We start from the raw sequence: 21,695 nt of genomic DNA on the forward strand, positions 1-21,695 counted from the left end.
TGTGTTTCTGTATGTTAAGAATGAGTTTCACACTCTGACCTGACATTTGTCAGAAAGAAAGACCCTGATTCCTTAGTCGTGTGTTTTATGGAAATTTGTTTGAATCCAGAGGAAAGACGACGACATGCAACTCATGATTGATGTGTTACGACTCGGACACAGGGAAGGAAGACTACAACGCACGACTCCAGAAACAAATGTAAAGTGCAAAAAACAATACTTTACTTCAATAAATCCGATGATCAACTCAAAGCGCACACTAGGAGGATATACAAACTTCTCTGAAAAATCACACTTGTTGATACACTGGTACTTGCACATGATATGACAAGACAAACTGGCACAAGACAAGGGGAGACAGGACAATTTATACAAGAGGTGAGGGGGAACAGGTGGAAACAATCAGGGGGGGGCTGAAGATGGCGGGAAACCACACCAAGACAGGAAGTAAAGGGAACTGGATTGAGAAACAAGAGGTAGTTACACAACAAAACAGGAAGTTACAACATGAAAAACTCAACAAACTCGACGAGACATGACATGATGCTCCTGGGATTTTATTTACAAGGAACTTTGCCAAGTAAAATAAGACATGATACAAATATTACAGCTGTGTTTTCAACAGTCTATGGGTTTCATGTTACACTATATTGCCAAAAGGTCGGCTGAACATGCAAACATTTATACTTTGTCTTTGGGAAATTATGTTATTAAACAAGGATCCAATAAAGTTTTCAATCATCAATCAATAAATGAATTCATCTTTACTTGGGAAAAACTTCAGCATTTCTTTTGAGGAAATTACTGTTTTCCCCTGTAATTAGTACCAAATTATTATTTCCAAGGAATTATTCTGAAATCTCAAACATAAAATTCAGTGTTACTGTGATTTTAGTTTTTGGAAAACGATGAATTAACTAATGTTTTGCTTCTCTAAAGGTTTTCAAATATAATGTTGGCAGTAGCTTTAAAAGTTGTAGTTTGGTTGACGTCCAACAGAATGTCTTAGTAATGTATATTTCATAGTATTTATAGAGTGTACAACTGAGACACAGCTTACATACATGAAAACAATCAGTTGCATTTGGCTGTAATTCAGGTGATAGAACAAATTAAGCTGCATTACAAATCCAAGTTTTATTATTCACTAACATTTACAACACATTTGTACTTGTGTACTACAGCTGGCAGTTTTTCAGTGCTAATGTATAGGTATTTAGATATGTGTTGTCTTCAATGAACACTTGTTGAAACCTGCCTTAAAAGGAGACAGCTCAAAATATACAGGTTCTTTTGTTTGTTAGCCATTTATAGACTAAAACCAACAATGAGTTGATCGTATATTACATGTTCCGAGTGTGTGTGTTGCTGCCTTCTGGACCACACGGCCAAGAGAGAAAAAACGTGCAACTTAATTAACGTGTAAGTAATCAAAATAATAAGTATATACAGATGTTATTGCTAATGCAATACCTATATTTGTTCTGGATTCAGAACCAGTGCTGTTAAAAACACTATGGCTCTTGCAGGTTTTCCAGAAACTCCTCTATTTCTCTACACATTCTGTCCCTGCCTCTGTCTCTAATGTTCACCAGAACTTTGATGCTTTTCTCACGAAAGATGGATTGTTGCCGTATCTCTAACACCTGCATGTAATATCTGAGTGACCTGTTGCGATCCTGTCCATTGAAGTTTAAATGTTGTGCGTAGTTGAAGTAAAGCATCTGTTTGTCTACAGGTTCAAGATCCCTTTCTAGCAGTTCCTGGTATATCTGCTCAGCTTTAGCTAGGCCATTAGTTGACTTTACATATATATGTGCAAGGTCTATTTTCTTCTTAAGTGAGGAACGAGGGTAAAGAGAAATCATCTCTTCATGGAGACTGATTGCTCTATCCATCAGGCTTTGTGTTGGAAGACTGTCATTGTCAAAGATCTTCCATCTGTAGCAGAGTGCAGCACATCCCTTCAGATAACGCTCATCTGGATGGTTTTCAAGAACCTCCTCTGACAAATCAATGGCCTCATCAACAGATAAATACTTTCTATAAACGCTAAGTAATGGTTTAATACCACTGTAGCTGCTGACAGGATTTCTCAAAACCTCCCTGGCTAGCTCACGTGCTTCATCTTCAATTCTTTCTCCTTTCTTAGCACATTGGTTGAGGTAGTGAACTGCGAGGTACAAGTTCTCTGGATCCTTTTCTTTGGCAATTCTCATTTTCTCCAAGATGTCAGCCCCCTGCTCTGTGCTGCTGTGCTCTGAAGCAAACATTAACCCTAAGATATGGCAGGTGTTCCACTCCACCATGTCCGGCTGCATCTCGATGGCCTTCAGGAAGTAATCTAGAGCCAGCGGCATTTTATCTGTGCTAAACCTTATGAGAGTCCAGGCTTTTTCAGCGCAGATCTCTGGGTGGAGCTTGTCCTGGGATGGAGATGGATATTCATTCATCAGGGCGTCGACCTTTGTCAGGTAAGCCTCACTCTCTGCTGGGTCTCCCAGGTGGTGGTGCAGCCAAGCCAGGTTCCCGTAGTTCACCACTAACCAGGGACCCTCATCTGCATTTCTTATCTGGCAGAAGGCCTCTGTAGCCTTGTTGAAGAAACTCTGGGCTTCTTCAGTAAATCCCAGCTTGTATTCAATGAACCCCCGCAGGTTGTAAATGTGACCCAGCCAGCTGTGTCCGTCCTCGGTGCCAAAATCCTCTAACCTTTCCCTGAAACGTAAAAGTTTGGCCCTGCTGGTGTCCAGATCCCAGGTGAAGTGGCACTGCAGGCCCTGCAGTTTGGACACCAGTGTTATTTGACTCTGAGCAGCACTGATGGAGAATAAAAGTAACAATTATTAAAACACATCATCAGTAGGTTAATGTAATATGCTTTGAAGTTTGCTATGTTTTCATAACCACTGTTCATCTCATGTGGAGAAAAAGAGAAGGGAAATAAGGAATGGAGTAAGAAGCACTGAGTAGGAAAATAAAACACATATTTCGTCTACACCTGTTTCTTGTCAACACTCAATGGAGTAGACTACTAGACTTGTCCAAAAAAACTAAAGACATCAAGCAGCTACTTTGGCGTTTCACCACATATAAAATAACAGCAAACCGAGCCGGAGCAGAAGAAAATATTATTTTCTGAAAAGTGACTCAAGTGACTTATTATTTTTATTTTTATTTTTATTTTTATTTTTATTTTTATTTTTATTTTTATTTTTATTTTTATTTTTATTTTATTTTTATTTTTATTTTTATTTTTATTTTTATTTTTATTTTTATTTTTATTTTTATTTTTATTTTATTTTTTATTTTTATTTTATTTATTTTATTTTTCTCTTTCCCTTTCTTCCCTCGTCCTAACCCCTGGCCCCACTTCCCCTACTATTGTAAAGCGGCTTTGAGGTCTCGAAAAACGCTATATCATTTCAATGTATTATTATTATTATTATTAAAAGTGAGGGTTTTGGATCTCTGGGGCTTAATAATAATAAGATATTAAATACATCATAATGATTGTTATTACTTGAAAGACAGAAGCAGTTGCTCACCTCATCATTCAGCTGTTTCCTCGACTCAGCAGTTCTCTAAATATTACTTAGTTCAGCTGGATTTAGCTCTTGATGCTGCTTTGGGTTCGCTGGAAAAAAGTCAGTGATGTCCAACTCCTGCTTTGCTCTAAATTATGAGATGTTGTTGAGCACACAGCTTTAAATGTTGACTACAAAGCAGAAGTGAATGTCAGATGTTTACATTTTTGCTCTGTCCACGCCCACCTGAGTATTGTTTCCCAGGAATAGAAACCGAAAGCCACATTTCTGAAAAATGAACTAAGACCTGACTCATTAAAGATTGTGATTATATTCTCTCATAAGTGTATTTGAAATAATCGTTTTTCTTCTTTAGAAGAAAAGCAAAACAATTATTTTAAATTTGTGTATATATTCATATTTTCTGAGTGAAATATTTAACCCCAAGATGCCACAGTTATTTATGGCTGCACCTTCTGATAAAATATTATGATATCATAATATAAGCATATTCAGTATATGTGTACACTTTGAGCAGCAGTTGTCTGCAGAATGTCCCTGTCGGCTTAATGTGGAGCCTTGGGGGTCCAGGTATGTCCAAAAAGTTCACTGTGCCCCCTCAGCTGAATTCTCTCTCTGACAAAAAACAAAACTGAAAAACAACAACAAAACTGAGGTGCATAGACTTACTTCATGAAACATGCTAATGTGAATTATACAATTAATAAAAGCTATGTGAGATGCGTAAAATGACCCCTTGTAAAAATTGTTGCATGTCTGTTTCATATGCGATGGCGGTGACCCTGGTGAAAGTATGAAGAGCTGGGACAGCGTTACCTGGAAACACCTGCATTATGACGCTCTGCTGATAACCCACTCAGTAGGGAGAAAACATCTGTTAAGAGACTCTATTCTGTCACTAGTGCAAACGTTTACAGTCTTGGTTTGTGGTTTGCTCTGTTTGACAACAGTTCTATAAGCAGATATGAGATGCATCGTATTATGGTCCGGGTTTGGAAGCTCTGGGGTTTGACTCTACTCACATAAGCGTTGTTCACATTGCCGTAACATTTGTCTATAATTTTGTCCAGCATTTATAGTATTGTTGAAAACCGGGTGACAGTTTAAGTTTGCAATAATTGAAGTTCCCTATAATAAAAAACACATCCTAAGTTCAAAAAGGTGAAGTCGAGTCGTACTTTGTTGTCTGCACCACTTATCAGTGTTAAAAACACAGATGCCCCCCGACATTTCACTTCTGTCTGAGTGAATTAAAGAAAAATACTCCAGCTCACAAAGAGCCAGAAATATCCCGGTGAAGCCACGTCTCAGTAAACACTATAATAGAAGACTCTGTAGTTTGTATGTCCTCCGGCAGGTCAGATGGTGGGAAGGCTCCCGCAGTGCAGAGAGCCATTAGTGCGTCTCTTTTGCAAGCATCGTCATCGTGCCAACATACGCAGTCTTTAGATTAAAACGTGTGGTTTAAAATTTAAAAAAGAAACGTAAACCAACATAAAAACATAAAAGCTCCAGGTCGCGACAGGAGCCCGGGTCGCAGCAGTGCCGTGCCACCAGGAGGTCTGGACCTGACAGGGTTCTATTTAATTTAAAAACACTTCTTTTCAACACAAAAGCTTGCATGTTTGATTATTAGTCACCTGTTCACATATCGCCTTGGAAATATTGTTGACTTAAAGGTTGTAGTTTAATTAACATCTATCAGCACCCGGTGTACAGTACTGCATAATGATGTGTCGTGTATTTCAATTTCTTGTATATAGTAACCACCAAAACAAAAAATACTCAAAGAACCTTTCTTGGTGTACATAATGCATATTTATTAGTGTATAAAACTTAGACAAAGCTTGACATACTTTCTATACAAACAATCTGGTGATAATATTCAGGTTATACATCAAGTTAAGTATTATAGTACCGATCAAAGAGTTTTGTCTTTTACAAAACAAAGCTTACTGCAAAGCAAATTTCAATGGCTATAGAGTCTATTATGTTATTAAAATACATTGCAAAGGACAACACCATGGTTACACGTATAGCCTACATGTAACTTATTAAAGAAAAACAATATCTGATCAAAATCTATTTGAATAAATCATGTGATACTGAATTATGGTAACAATATTTTTAACATGTCCTCAGTGATGCTATTTAAATGACGAGTGTTATTCAAGGATTTTCATACAAATTACTGCTCACAGTTTTACAAATAATCTTTTAAATAGGTGAAGTGGCACTGCAGGTCCTCCAGTTTGGAAACCAGTGTTGTTTGACTCTGAGCAGCACTGATAGAGAATAAAAAGAACAATTCTTAAAACACATTCTCAAAAGGTTCATACAAAATGCTCTGAAGTGTGCTATGTTTGGATAACCACTGTTCATCTGATGTGGAGAAAGGGAGAAGGGAAGGAAGGCACAGAGTAAGAAGCACTGAATAGACAGCAAGAAAACAAAGTAAGAAAAAATGAATGGACCAGTCATAAGGAATAAAACATCCATCCATTTTCTATTCCCTCAGCTCCCCCTAGAACAGGGGTCTGCAACCTGCGGCTCAGGAGTCACATGCAGCTCTTTAACCCCTCTGTAGTGGCTCCCTGTAGCTTTGACAAAAAAAAACATGGAACATGTATTTTTTGTTGCACAGTGGACAATCTTTCAAAAGGAACACCTCTTATCTTGGAGTTCGAGGTGATATTGTAACACTGAAATAAAATATATATTTTAATATTTTGTCAACTAAAAAATGCGTCACATTCTACTGCGTCTACGGGCGCCCTAACCCTAACCCCTGCAGGTGGTTTATCTTGAGTTGCAGACCCCCGCCTATGCTAACCATGGATAAAATAATTCTGCGTGGACAGATACATTTGTTTTCCCTGTCAACAATGCTGGCTTACCAGTGTGCTTGATATGTGAAAAGAGCAAACAACAGAAAATGTGATGATGAAAGACATTTTGTGGGACATTTGAGAGGCTATTGTGAATTTTTTACAAGCCAAAGAAATTATCACTACATCCATGTTGATGAAAACACACTGAAACGGACATTATTAAATAGAAACTGGCCTATTTCTTTATGTTTACTCTTTTTAAGATATTAGGCTGCAGCTATACGTTTTGTTTATTTCAAAGTGGACTACTTTTTAAATATATTTCATTTTTATTGTCCATATCCCAGATGAAGTGGCACTGCAGGGCCTCCAGTTTGGATGTCAGTGTTGTTTGAATCTGAGCAGCACTGATGGAGAATAAAAATAGAATTCTTAAAACACATCATCAGTAAGTTAATGTAATATGCTCTGAAGTGTGCTATTATATTACATTACATTACAATTACAAGTATATTATAAGCTGCTCTTCAACCATTTGCACCAGATGCATGATTTTGGTCTCATTAAAAAGATAACTCTCTTATTATTCTTGTAAAACATTGATTAATCACTCCAAGTGCTTCTGGCACTGAGTAATAGTGGTCTGAATATACTGAATTTGAAGAAAATACACTCTGCCTGAAGTTTGTTGTTGAAAAATATGCCTGAAGATGGGTATAGCTGGTATAAATAAAAACATAGCACCAAGTGTTATGAAGTTCACCTTCAAATTTCAGATAAAAGGGATAAAGACTTAAACATATTAGACAGGTTTTTCTAAGAATAACACCAGGCGTTCACAAGCTGTGCATTTGGAGATATTATAATATTTATTGATAAAAGGCCATAAATAACTATTGACCTTTACTATAAATAACTATTATATACCCAATTATCCCTACCATACCAGTAGGCAATCCACCGGTTTCCTGCTGAGAGCCATGGCCTCAGATTTTGAGGTGCTGATACTCATCCCAACCGCTTCACACTCGGCTGCGAACCGATCCAGGGACTGCTGAAGGTTACAGACCGATGACACCATCAGGACCACATCATCTGAAAAGAGCAGCGATGTGATCCTTAGGCCACCAAACTTTACCAGGGAGGCTGAGAAGTGTGATAACTCTGTAGTTGGCACACAATCTCTGGTCCCCCTTTTTGAATAAGGGATCCACCACCCCGGTCTGGCATCAAAAAAGTGAAGTTGAGTCGTACTGTGTTGTCTGCACCACTTATCAGTGATAAAAACGCAGATGCCCCAGATGTATTTAAGTTTCTTGTATATAGTAACCACCAAAACAAAAAAAAACACTTAAATAACTTTTATTGGTGTACATAATGCATATTTATTATTGTATACAACTTAGACAATGATTGACATTTTTTTATTTTGCCTTTATTTATATAGGTAAAATCTCATTGAGACACAGGGTCTCATTCTCAAGAGAAACATATTTTCTATACATACAATCAGCTGGTGATAATATTCAGTTTATACATTAAGTTAAGTATTACAGTACCAATCAAAGAGTTTTATAGTTCACAAAACAAAGCTAACTGCAAAGCAAATTGCAAAGGCTATATAAACAATTTTACAAATAATCTTTTAGATATTGTGACAATATCTAACATCTGTCTTCCATTAACTACTAAAGTGCAGACACGTGTTGAAACCTGCGTTTAAAAGACAAAGCTTGATTAATTTACTGATTATTTTCAGGTAATGCAATACCTATATTTGTTCTGGATTCAGAACCAGTGCTGTTAAAAACATTATGGCTCTTGCAGGTTTTCCAGAAACGTCTGTATTTCGCGACACATTCTGTCCTTGCCTTTGTCTCTTATGTTCTTTAGAACTTTGATGCTTTTCTCACGAAAGATGGATTGTTGCGGTATCTCTGCCGCCTTCATGTGATATCTTAGTGAGCTGGTGCGATCCTGTACTTGGAAGTTTAAATATTTTGCGTAGTTGTTGTAAAGCATCTGTTTGCCTGCCTGATCAAGATCACTTTTTAGCAGCTCCTGGTATATCTGCTTAGCTTTAACCTTGCCGTTAGTTGATTTGGAATATATTTTTGCAAGGTCTATTTTCTTCCCAAGGGAAGAATGAGGGTAAAGTGAAATCACCTCTTCATGGAGACTGATTGCTCTGTCTACCATGCTTTGTTTTTGGGGACTGTCACTGAAAAATATCTTCCATTTGTAGCAGAGTGCAGCACATCTCATCAGATAACGCTCATCTGGATGGTTTTTCAGAACCTCCTCTGCCAAGTCAATGGCCTCATCAACAGATACATAGTTGCTGTAAACCCCAAGTAATGGTTTAATACCACTGTAGCTGCTGATAGGATTTCTCAAAACCTCCCTGGCTAGCTTACATGCTTCATCTTTAATTATTTCTCCTTTCTTAGCACAATGCTCAAGGTAGTGTACAGCAAAGAACAAGTTCTCTGGATCCTGTTCTTTGGCGATTCTCATTTTCTCCAAGATGTCAGCCCCCAGCCCTGTGCTGCTGTGCTTTGAAGCAAACATTAACCCTTTGACATGGTAGGTGTGCCACTCCACCATGTCCGGCTGCATCCTAATGGCTCTCTGGAAGTAATCTGCAGCCAGCAGCATTTTATCTGTGCTAAACCTTATGAAAGTCCAGGCTTTTTCAGGGTAGATCTCTGGGTGGAGCTCGTCCTGAGATGGATATTGGTATTCATTCATCAGGGCGTCAACCTTTGTCAGGTAAGCCTCACTCTCTGCTGGGTCTCCCAGGTGGTGGTGCAGCCAAGCCAGGTTTCCGTAATTCACCACTAACCAGGGACCCTCATCTGCGTTTCTCATCTGACGGAAGGCCTCTGTAGCCTTGTTGAAGAAACTCTGGGCTTCTTCAGTGAACCCCAGCTTGTATTCAATGAACCCCCGCAGGTTGTAAATGTGACCCAGCCAGCTGTGTCCGTCCTCGGTGCCAAAATCCTCAAACCTTTCCCTGCAACGGAAAAGTTTGGACCTGCTGGTGTCCAGATCCCAGGTGAAGTGACACTGCAGGGCCTCCAGTTTGGACACCAGTGTTGTTTGACTCTGATCAGCACTGGTGGAGAATTAAAATAACAATTATTAAAACACATCATAAGTAGGTTAATGTGATGAAGTCTGCAATTAGTGCATAACCACTGTTCATCTCATGCGGAGAAAGGGAAGAGGGAAGGAAGGAATGGAGTAAGAAGCACTGAGTAGACAGCAAACAAGTAAACAAAGAAAGGAAACATGAACAGTCATAAGGAAAATAAAACATCCATCTTTCTTTCATTCCCTTTCAGCAGCAACATTTTCAGCTCCTCCTGGGGGATCCCAGGGTGTTACGTTTTGTAATAAGGAGGACCCAAATGCAAAAACCAAGATGAGGTTAAACAAAAGAGAGCTTTATATAGCAAAAGCTTACCAATATATAAAACGAGGTAACAAATAGAACTGAAAACACGAACCAGGGTTGACACAGGATAGCACGAAGATTCACGAGGGTACACGAGGGACGCACACGGCAACATGGATAGCATGAGCAGAACATGAGAGTAACAAAAATAATGAACTGACAAAGAACACTGAGACAGACAGGGATATATACACACAGACACTAAATGAGGGAACAAGACACAGCTGGGAGAGAAAGGCAAATACACAGGAGGAAACTAATGAAGGGAACGAGACACAACTGGGGGAGAAAGGCAAATACACAAGGGCAGGAAGTAATACAAGACATGACACAAGGGGAAGGGAACATTTCAAAATAAAACAGGAAACGCAAATCCAGCGTCGTGACACAGGGTGTTCCCAAGCCAGATGAGATATATAAATTCTATTCTATAATATAAAAATATTATTTCCTCAGCGTGTTCTGGGTCTACCCCGGAGTCTTCAAGATTTGGACGGAAAACCGCAGAAGGAAAGCTTAATTTCCTCCGTATGTCTGAGCTTACATACCCTATGACTTATGCTGAGCCCAGCTACCCTACTGAGGGAACTTATTTCGGCCACTTTTGTTTGTGAACTCAATCTTTCGGTCACTACCCAAAGCTCATGACTAAAGGTGAGGATTTTGGATCTCTGTTGCTCAATAATAATAAGATATTAAGTACATCAGAATGATTGTCATTACTTGAAATGCAGAAGCAGTTTCTCACCTCATCATTCGGCTGTTTCCTTGACTCAGCAGTTCGTCTGGTTTTTGCTCTTGATGCACCTTTAGGTTCGCTGGTACAAAGTCAGATATGTCTAACTCCTGCTTTGCTGAAAATGATGAGATGTTGTTGAGCACGCAGCTTTATATGTTCACACTGAAGTCGAAGTGAATGTCATACGTTTGCATTTTTGTTCTGTCTAAACACGCCCGCCTGACTATTGTTTCCCAGCAATAGAAACCTAAAGCCACATATCTGGAAAAACAACTAAGACATGACTCATTAAAGTTTGTCATTATATTTTCTCCTAAGTTTATTTAAATTAATTAGTTTGTTTTTCTTGCGATGGCGCCGACCCTGGTGAAAGTATGAAGAGCTGGGACAGCGGTTACCTGGAGACACAGGTCATTTAGCAGGCGCTCTTAGACCACTAGGCCATCACCACCCTGCACCCTGCACCTACATTATGACGCTCTGCTGAGTAGGGAGAAATCATCTTTTAAGAGACTCTATTCACTGGTGCAAATGTTTACTTTAATGGTTTGGCTCTACTCACATAAGCGTTGTTCACCTTGCCAGCTGGAGGCCAGAGAGCTGAACGGAATCAGGTAATCAGTCACATAAAAAATGCATGGTGATGGCCTGGTTCTGTTCATTTTCCAGTAGGCTGAGTCCTGGAGCCCCAGACATGGATTACCCAGAGCGAGAGAAATCCATGGGATTACACGGTGCTGGACGGAGTCAGCAACCTCGGAGCTATCTAAAAAGCGCCTGATAAGACATGCATTTGTTTGAGTGTACCAATAAACAGCTGTGAGCCTGTCCCACGTCTCCTCTCCTGTCTACATATCACCTGGCTGTAGATAGGGATTGCTACACTGGCACCTGAATAGGGACAGGTCAGAGGAGGGGAAAAGCCCTTGCCACAATACGGCATGCCAGCGGGAGGATCGTGTCCTCCTGTGGGAGCTGCTGCAGTGCTCGGCCACCAGAGGGGCGATCCAGGAAACACTCCGGTTCGGCCACTGCCGATTGGGCTGCAGAAGATGACGCAGCCAGGTGCTGTCTCCAGCCGGGAACCAACTCTGCGGAGGACGTCGTCGGGCATGAGGCACTGGAGCAGTTCATTGCCGGACTGCCAGCCTCTTCAGCGAACTGGGTCCAGTGCTACCATCTGGTGGACAAAATTGAATTTACACCCAAAATTCAAATAAGAGTTATAATTATAATAATTGTCACAAATTGCCCATTAGAGAAAAAGTTTGAATAAGTCCTGCCTTTGATTTACCTTTGATTATACTTATATTTCAGATTTACATTTTATGGTTTTGATTTCCATGTTTTCTTTTTATTTCTGATTCCAGATTTAAACTTAGGAAATTTACACTTCCAATTTTTATTTTCTATTTTAGATTTAAAACATAAACATTTTTTGATTTCATTTCTATTTTAGATTTAAAACGTAAACATTTTTTGAATTCATTTCTATTTTAATTTAAAACATAAACATTTTTTGCTTTTTAATTTTATTTCTCGCTCAATTAATTTTTGAACTTTAAACATTTTTTATTTCTAATTTTTATTTTCATTTTGCGCTCAATTCATTTGAATTTTGAGTATCTCCACTGACTGAACAACATTTGAGGAATTTCAAATTTTCAACATGATGGATCCATCTGAAAGCTCAAAGCAAGTCAAGGTTGTGTCCACAGCACGGTACAAAGAACAAATGTACCAACGATTGGATGCCTGCACCAAACCGAGTGAAAGAAAGAAGGTTCGAGCAAAGACAGAAAAGCTACTACTCGCATGGCAAGAAAGAGGATTGTTTCCAACTGATGATCAACCAGGTCCAAGTGAGGACCAAAGAAGGGCAGTTTACGAATTTGAAAATGGCGAATATCAACAAAAGATGGCAGCATGGGAGAAGACAGGAGAAAAACAAAGATTTGGAGCTGTAAAGAAAGCCGCATTGAAAGCTGCAAACAGAAAATCCAGAGCTATGCATCTCCTTCTACTCTTCAAGAACATACCTCAGACCGCACCTGAGACAATTTGTGTAATCAGGGAAGCAAAAGAAGAAGAAAAAGGCACCAAACATGAAGAAACTACACCTATTCAGCCTACACCTCAACTCTACCCAGAATTGACACAAGCCTCCGCCCCTCCAGCATATGCACCCAGTCACAATCTTGTTAATCCCACTCCAATACAGGCACCCATGATGGGCATAAAGGGAGGATGTCTGGAAGTAGAGGAGGGAGAAACAGAGAAACGACTAGAGCACCTGATGAAACATGTCCAACTACTCGAGGAAAAATTAGAGGAAAAGCTACTCAACGCCCACTCTCCCTCTCATTTTGCTGCTCACCCTGCTCCAAATCCACATAAAGAGGTACTACGCACCCCAAATTCATACTCAGTTTTCCATGATTACACCATTTCAAACAAACAGCAAATACTGGTAGCTGAAGCAGTACGAATGGATGAAAGACGCAAAGAAGATGCAATAAGAAGGGAAGAAATTATCAAACATGATGGTACACGCCAAAGAATGGGTTATGACAGCCTGGAAAAACTGGAGGAAGAAGCAACAAGCGAGGAGGGACCAGAGTATGAAGAAGATAAAACTGATGAGGATGAAGAAGAATTTGAACAAGCTGGAAGAAGCTCAAGGAATTCTGAAAGGAGTCTCAGCACGATTTCCCCAGAAGAAAAGAGTGACTTCAAGACATACTTTGTAGAAGGACGACTGAAGATGAAAGAACAGTCAATTTCGACTAGAACCAGAAATAAGATGGAAGAGCAAAGAGCAGCACAACAGATGCCACTCATGGCAACACCAGGAGGACCCATGGTATACCACGCTTGGAGTCATCGTGATTTGGAGAGTTTGGCGGCCAAATTGCCTCCCCTCACCTCAGGAGCACAGAAATGGATTAATGAATTTGAGAAATACACAGCAGGAGATCGTGTGTGTGTGGGAGATTTGAGGACTCTCATGGGCGGACTGGAAGGAAAAAAGACGATGCTAGACATGGATCTCATCGCTGGATGCAATAACGAGGACGATGAAAAATCCTTCAATCCTCACAGGAATCATTACTGGGATGCTATGAGAGACGCTTTTCCCACCACCCGCAGCATAACAGCAGTGACAGGCCTAAAGAAAGGAAATGATGAAGAAATGCATGCTTTCCTGAAAAGAAGCGAAGGCGTCTGGTTAGACAGCACTGGAGAAAGACATGACATCTCTCCATCATGTACCATGTTGTGGAGACATGCAGTGATAAAGGCCCTATCTACTCATGTCCAAAACTGTCTGAAGAGTGTGGTGGGACTAGACTCAATGCCTAATGCACTTTGGAGAGAGCACCTTGTGCATCATGACGAGCAACACAGGCAAACAGAAGTGCAGAAGGAAGAAGAACATCTGACAATCACCAGCAGATTGGCAAAGGCTCAAATGGCTGAGAAAGACACTGAGGCTTCAAGAAATAAGAAAGATAAGAGACAGATGTTAATGGGACAGTACGATACTGGAGAATTCCCAGAAACAACAATACAGACTCATACACAGCAACAAGTTCCTCAAAATGGACCTCCATGGCAAGTACCAAACAGAGGAGCATGGAGAGGGGGTAACAACCGCTACAGAAATTATGAAAGAGCTCCGCCACAGGGATGCTTTAATTGTGGAAGCGCATCTCACTGGGTCAAAGATTGCCACCAGTATGGGCAACAAGGAGGAGGAAACTCCTACCAAGGAGGAGGAAACTCCTACCAAGGAAGAGGAGGATTCCCTAACAGTAGAGGAGGAGGATATCCCACCTATGGAAGAGGAGGAAGAGGACAGCAAGGTCCTGCAGGAGGAAGAGGACAGCAAAGTTTTGGTAGAGGAAGAGGAAGAAATCCTCCCAACACTCACCAAATGCCACTCTCTGCATGGGAACATTCCCAGGAATGGGATGGCTCCTCACAATGAAGATGCCCAGAGGATCCAACTGCAGGTGAAGCTATTCCAGCTCAGAATGAACCAATGGTCACCTGTACGATAGAAGGAGAAAAAATGGAACTGATGGTGGACACAGGAGCAACAGCGTCCTGTATAACTTCCTTGAAAGGAAAAACATCACCTCTCTCTACAAAGACCCTTCGAACCGTTGGATACTCGGGAAGAACAGAAGAACAAAAGTATACCATGCCATTGGTCACTGTACTTGGTAAACAATCCCTGCTACACCCTTTCCTCTTCTCCCCAAAGTGTCCTGTAAACCTGATGGGTAGAGACCTGCTGGTTAAAACTGGAGCACGAATTCTATGTTCCAGTGATGGACTGACTCTACAGTTTCCTGGACAAATACATCTGCATGGACAGTATCAAACAGATCAAAGGATCTTGGTGATGACATCAAGCCCTACCCAAGACATTGAAGAAACTACCACAACAGTGTATTGGAGCCGCCTGTTGACAGAAGGTCAAGACACTCCAGGAGTCCAGAAGACTTACATGGAATGGAAGCCTTGGATCAACACATTAGCTCCATATGGACCTCCACTTGATCCTTTACACTGCACCTATAACTACTTGCGTCAACCTGACGAAGAGTATCAACAAGCCTGGGAGGAAGAAAGAAACATGACAAAGGAGCAAATAGAAGTCAAGGACATCTACGTGGGACCTCAAGGTGTAGCTGCATTCTGTGCTCTCACTAAAGAACAACTGCAATGGTATGCATTATCAGCTGAAGCAGTGCCACATATCACACTGGCATTGGCAGTAGGATCTGAAGCAAGGTCCCTAGGTCCCATGATAAAGAGAGCCTTGTCAATCAACTGGCTCCCAACCAATATTGCCTGCGTATGGAGAGCAGAAGATGAGACGATGTGGAAAATCACTCACCACAGTATGGATGTTGGCATCTTGGAAGAACAAGAATTGGAAAGAGACCATGGAAGAGAACACACCAACCATCCTGACACAGAAGAAACACTCAAAGATATCCCATCATATTTGTGGACAACTGGAGACTATGATGTAGGTTTTGTGCCTCATCATGAGGTCTCAGTGACTCTCAAAACAGAACAATCATCATGTTGGTTACCGCAATATAACCTAAAAAGAGAGCAGGTTGAAGGAATAGGAGCAACAATCAATGGACTCCTAGAAGCTGGTGTAATCAGACACTCAAACTCCATCTGGAACACACCCATTTTACCAGTCCCAAAAGCTGGCAACAAAGGCTGGAGAATGGTTCATGATCTAAGAAAAATCAACTCTGCTACGGTGTCACAAAATATACCTGTTCCAGACCCATATGTGGCACTTCAAAATCTCAATCCTGAACACAAATACTTCACAGTCATAGATCTGGCTAATGCTTTCTTTTCTCTACCATTGGACCCTGAAGTACAAGACATATTTTCTTTCACATATAAAGGACAGAAATACACCTACAACAGAATGCCACAAGGCTACAAAGACAGCCCAGGACTGTTCAATCAAGCTCTGAAAAAAGACTTAAGCAGCTTACAACTGCCACCAGGTGTAACTCTGATACAGTACGTTGATGATTTGCTGCTGGCAGGCACTAGTGCTGAATCCTGCCTGGAAGCCACAGCAAATCTCCTTACACTACTTGCAGAAGCAGGATACAAAGTCAAGAAAGAAAAAACTCAAGTTGCAAGAAGATCAGTCACTTTCTTGGGAAGACTCATTTCTGCAAACAGCCTGACTCTAACCAATGCACAAAAGACCTCAATCCTATCACATGGAAAACCTAAGACAATACAACACATGTTGGCATTTCTTGGATTGACGGGTTACAGTAGGACTCATGTACCAGATTAAGGAAATCTGACTCAACCACTCAGAGACATGCTCTCAGAAGCAGGAAACAGAAACCTCACTGCTGAGCTCATCTGGACTACAGAAGGCGAAGAAGCTTTCACTAAGACTAAACAAGCCTTGGGACAAGCTGCACATCTATGCTCCCCAGACTACAATGATGATTTTCATTTGGATGTTTCTGAAACAGGAGGGATAGTAAATGGAGTCCTGTTTCAGAAAAAAGGGGGAGAAAGACATATACTGATGTACCACAGCTCAAAATTGGACAATGTTGAACAAGGACAAACAGGTTGTACAAGACACCTGGCTGCTCTAGCAAAGACAATTCAAAAGACTGCACACGTGGTGATGTGCCACCCTCTCAAAGTAAACACTACACATGATGTAGTGGCGTTTCTAAACTCACAAGCGTTCACCTTTTCTCCAGTTAGAAAAGTAAAGATAGAAGAAACACTAACTAAGCCCCACATCACATATGTGGCAGGGACAATCAACATGGCAACAGGACTGAATTCAGAAAACCATGACCCACATGACTGTGCATTTGTCTCACAACAAGATCTTAAAATTAGATCAGATTTGGAAACCGAACCATTGAATAATACAGATAAAATTCTATACAGTGATGGCTGCTGCTACAAAGGAGATGAAGGAAATGTAGCTTCCTATGCTGTAGTGCAACAAAGTGGAGAAAACACACAAACTTTGGAAGCACACATCATTCCACAGCCAGAGAATAAATGTATACACAGACTCTGCTTATGCATATGGCGCTGTCCATATTGACGGCCCCCAGTGGATGAGAAGAGGTTTCCTGACTTCATCCAAAAATCCTGTCAAACATGCTGAAGCATTAAGAGCCCTACTGAAAGCGGCACTGCTGCCATCACATGTTGCTATAATGAAATGCAAAGGTCATCAGAAAACTGATACAGCAGTGGCAAAAGGAAATGATGCAGCAGACAAGGCAGCTAAAGTAGCAGGCGGCTACACTCAGCAAATGATTTGTTTGAACAGTGAAAATCAAGAGCAACTCACTTTGGAGAGCATCAAAGAAATGCAAGCACAAGCAGGAGTCTATGAGCATAATCAATGGGCTCATAAGGGAGCCACCAAGACTGAAGGAATCTGGAGAGCTCATGATGGCAGACTCGTGGCACCAGCTAAACTATGTCACCTGTTGATCAAACAAGCCCATGGCCCCACGCATGTTGGAAAACTAAGAACAACAAGGGACATAGAGGTAGAATGGTGGCACCCATTTATGAAAGAGATGGTTGAAAACTTTGTAACAGAATGTGATATCTGTTGTAAATTTAACAATAAAAGAACATACAAGTGTCCTATGGGTCGTTTTCCAGTGCCAGACGCACCATTCAAAGAGATATGTATTGACTATACAGACATGGGAGCAGAAAATGTGGTAAGAGGGTACAGATATGTTTTGGTAATGGTCGATCGTTTCACTAAGTGGATTGAAGCAATTCCCTGCAAAAAAGAAGATGCCAATTCTGTAATCAAATGGTTAAAAAATGAACTCATACCAAGGTATGGAGTTCCACGTTGCATACGATCAGATAATGGGACACACTTCACGAGCCATAAGCTTGAAGAAGTAGAAAAGTATTTTGGCATAACACACAAATTTGGGTCAGTATATCATCCGGCATCACAGGGTTTGGTAGAACGAGCTAATCAAACGCTCAAAAGAAAACTTGCTAAAGCATGTTATGGTAACAAGTTAAAGTGGGTAGATGCCCTACCTTTGGCACTCATGTCAATGAGATCCTCACAAAGCAGTCAAACACATTTGTCTCCACATGAACTGTTAACCGGTAGACCAATGCCTGGCCCTCCACGCGAAGGAGGGCACGGTCCTGTATTAGATCTATGGCAGATTGAGGCAGATGAATATGTCAAGGCTTTGGCTAAAATCATCGAAGTTTTGTCTACACAGGTGGAAGCAGCAGCAGAAAAACCTGACAAGCCACCAGAGACTCCTGTTGGACCAGGTGATTGGGTAAGGGTCAAGGTCCACAAAAGAAAGTGGTCTGAACCTAGGTGGACTGGACCGTGGGAGGTGACAGAACGTACTTCACACGCGCTCCGGGTAAAAGGTAAAACAGGAGCTAATTGGCACCACCTCACACATTGTGTACCTGCACTGGCGCCTTCTCGCTGTTTAGCAGAAATTAGTCAAGATTTGAACCTGCTGGAACAAAACAGTACTGACTAATTGATTTGTGAATCTAGAATCAGCACCAGAGGATAAATTGTCCTTAGATTAATCTAAGTTTCACTTGTCACAATTATTTGTTTGTCTGTCTAAGTGAGCAGATAGCAGATAAAACCAGTTAAAAATGCCACCAATAAAAGACAAAAAAGCGGAGGTAATAGTGTACCAGAAAATCTCTCCATGGGGAGACCCTCAGATGATAGCTGGGTTAGCACTGCTCACAATTGTCATAATGCTCCCCTTGACACTGAGCGTAGGAAGTAAGGAACCAAGCAATAGAGTAGCTAATCTTTGCCCAAATGAAGCTTACTACACACCAGACAATCTGACAACTAAACAAATCCAAGATGTGACTGAACGATTCCCTAATGAGATTGCACCCCCTAACACCATACTAACGCGACGAGTGAGACGCATGAGAAGCATGAAAAACAACGAAGCCGTAGATATTAAGGACGGTGGGATTACCGTTACAGTAGAGAGAGACAAGATCACCTCGTTTGAATTTGATGTAAACACCATGATGTCTGCTGACGGTAGAGAATGGAACACACAATGCGATTCCAACAAAGCCAAGTATCTGTGTATGCCTCCCTGTCATTATCCCGATGTGTTTGCACACTCAAACGGGGGATGGATTAATCTAGACCACCCCTTGGTTGAAAAATGGAGAATCATTAAACGAAGCCCATGTGAATGTGGTGAAAGTGAACCACCTAATCCTAATCCTGATCCAAGAACTCTGGCCGGTAATGGGCATCCGACAAATTGTAACCCTGTGGTCATCACAGTTTTCCACCCTGAACTCTCTGATTCTGGCCTGTACTATTTAGGGATATCAAAGAATCCCAAAGACCCACTGTTCATGTTTTGGTTGAAGGTAATAGAGCCAAGCTTAATCCCTCTTGAGAAAAAGACCCAGAAAACGTACACCGGACTAGCAAAGAAGAAAATGAGTGTGACTTATCTGAACATCACTAATCTTAAAGAAACAATGGCAGTGGAGACAGGATATCAGGACAGTAATGCATGGCTGGATTGGGTGAGATACTCCGTTGAACAGAGTAGTCAAGCAAACTGTGTTCCATGCGCCGCTGCTAGACCTAGTTTAGCTACTATTCCATTTCCATTGAATCTGAGTAATGACCCAGCAGGTCTCCAGTGTATGTATGCTTTGTACACTCTTGTCAGTCCCGCAGGATGCACCTCTCTGGCCCTGTTGTATCCAGTGACCAGAATTGACTCCATTCCACCTCATTTTTCGGCCTATGACGGCGATTATGAGTGTATCACCAAGACCAGTGGCACAGGCACTCAGGTAGGACATTTGAAATGGTGTAATTCCACTCTAAGGGTTTCCCACGGAGGGATGTTGTTTGGAGCAAAGATGTCTGTCATGGAATTTGCCAGAGCTGACGTATGGTGGTACTGTGGTACAAACACTTTGCATCCAGCCCTACCGCCAGACTGGGTAGGTACTTGTGCATTGATACAGTTGGTAATGCCTTTCTACATCCTGCCAATCTCTGCTGAAGAACTCTCCGGTCGGTCTAGTGGGAATGAGCTCCTGAGTCGAGGTAAACGTTCTATTCCCAGTGGAAGTTTCAGCTCCACAATTTACATGGACTCCATGGGAGTACCACGTGGTGTCCCTGACGAATTCAAAGCTAGAAATGAAATTGCAGCGGGTTTTGAGTCCATTTTCGTTCAAGTGACTGTCAACAAAAATGTAGCTTGGATTAATTACCTTTATTACAACCAGCAGAGATACGCAACACCGTAGATGCTTTCACTGGAGTGCATGAGCAATTAGGGCAGACTAGCCTGATGTCATATCAGAACAGAATTGCATTAGACATGTTGTTGGCTGAAAAAGGGGGTGTCTGCAAATTGTTTGGATCTATGTGTTGTACTTTCATCCCAAATAACACAGCCCCTGATGGATCCATTACCAGAGCCTTGGAAGGACTCAGCGCACTCAGCAAAGAGCTAGCCTCAAACAGTGGGGTAGAGAATTACTTCACAAGCTCCATGGAGCGTTGGTTTGGTCAGTATAAGATGATGGTGTTGAGCGTTCTGTTGATCATACCGATAATGATAGGTATACTAATCCTGTGTGGATGTTGCTGCATCCCATGCATCCGCACCCTAACCACTAAGCTGATCACCACCGCCCTGACCAAAGAGAGAGCTGAAGCAGGTCAGTTTTTGATGCACGGAGAAGGCGAGTTCCTCTTAGAGGAGGAAAGACAAAGCCTGAAGGTAGAAGCTTTCGTGTGAATAAATTCCACTAAATGATCACTCCTGCCATGCCTCAGCTACTGATTTTACTGTAGTTAGTCTCACACTGTAGGTACAGTCTAATACAGCTACCTCAGTCTTACATAGACATTGCAAGTTGTACACAATTTTCATGGATAGGATATCAAGCCGTAGTCGTGGAGGAGAGGGGTTGCAGTTCGGTGACCTGAGGATCTCATCGCTGCTCTTTGCAGATGATGTGGTCCTTATGGCATCATTGGTCTGTGACCTTCAACAGTCACTGGATCGGTTCGCAGCCGAGTGTGCAGCGGTTGGGATGAGGATCAGGACCTCTAAATCTGAGGCCATGGCTCTCAGCAGGAAACCGGTGGATTGCCTACTCCGGGTAGGGAATGAGCCATTACCCCAAGTGAAGGAGTTCAAGTACCTCGGGGTCTTGTTCGCGAGTGAGGGGACGATGGAGCGAGAGATTGGCCGGAGAATTGGAGCAGCGGGGGCGTTATTACAGTCACTTTACCGCACCGTTGTGACGAAAAGAGAGCTGAGCCAGAAGCCAAAGCTCTCAATATACCGGTCGATCTTCGTTCCTACCCTCACCTATGGTCATGAAGGCTGGGTCATGACCGAAAGAACGAGATCACGGGTACAAGCATCCAAAATGGGTTTTCTCAGACGGGTGGCTGGCGTCTCCCTTAGAGATAGGGTGAGAAGCTCAGCCATCCGTGAGAGACTCTGAATAGAGCCGCTGCTCCATTATGTTGA

The 21,695-nt window shown here is 41.5% G+C and overlaps 2 protein-coding genes across 2 annotated transcripts; both read right to left on the reverse strand.

Moving 5' to 3' along the window:
- Positions 1 to 536: 536 nt before the first annotated feature.
- Positions 537 to 3,693, reverse strand: LOC115005406 (interferon-induced protein with tetratricopeptide repeats 1B-like). Its single transcript, XM_029427207.1, has 2 exons — positions 3,549 to 3,693; positions 537 to 2,820 (listed from the first exon to the last, which is right to left on the reverse strand). The coding sequence occupies exons 1-2, from the start codon at positions 3,554 to 3,556 to the stop codon at positions 1,515 to 1,517; spliced, it is 1,314 nt and encodes a 437-aa protein (XP_029283067.1). The 5' UTR covers positions 3,557 to 3,693; the 3' UTR covers positions 537 to 1,514.
- Positions 3,694 to 7,766: 4,073 nt separating this feature from the next.
- On the reverse strand, positions 7,767 to 9,984 carry LOC115005402 (interferon-induced protein with tetratricopeptide repeats 1-like). The gene is made up of 2 exons (XM_029427204.1): positions 9,892 to 9,984; positions 7,767 to 9,497 (listed from the first exon to the last, which is right to left on the reverse strand). Exons 1-2 carry the CDS (start codon positions 9,972 to 9,974, stop codon positions 8,192 to 8,194), a joined length of 1,389 nt encoding a protein of 462 aa, XP_029283064.1. The 5' UTR covers positions 9,975 to 9,984; the 3' UTR covers positions 7,767 to 8,191.
- Between the last annotated feature and the right edge of the window lie 11,711 nt (positions 9,985 to 21,695).

The sequence above is a fragment of the Cottoperca gobio genome, unplaced genomic scaffold (genome assembly GCF_900634415.1).
Source record: "Cottoperca gobio unplaced genomic scaffold, fCotGob3.1 fCotGob3_2arrow_ctg1, whole genome shotgun sequence".
Lineage (NCBI taxonomy): Eukaryota > Metazoa > Chordata > Actinopteri > Perciformes > Bovichtidae > Cottoperca > Cottoperca gobio.

Excerpts from the sequence above, each read along its gene's own strand:
- LOC115005402 (XM_029427204.1), bottom strand. The coding sequence starts at position 9,974 with ATGTTCTGCTCATGCTATCCATGTTGCCGTGTGCGTCCCTCGTGTACC. Across the intron at positions 9,498-9,891 it reads GCTATCCTGTGTCAACCCTG|TGCTGATCAGAGTCAAACAA; the intron begins GTTCGTGTTTTC and ends ATTCTCCACCAG.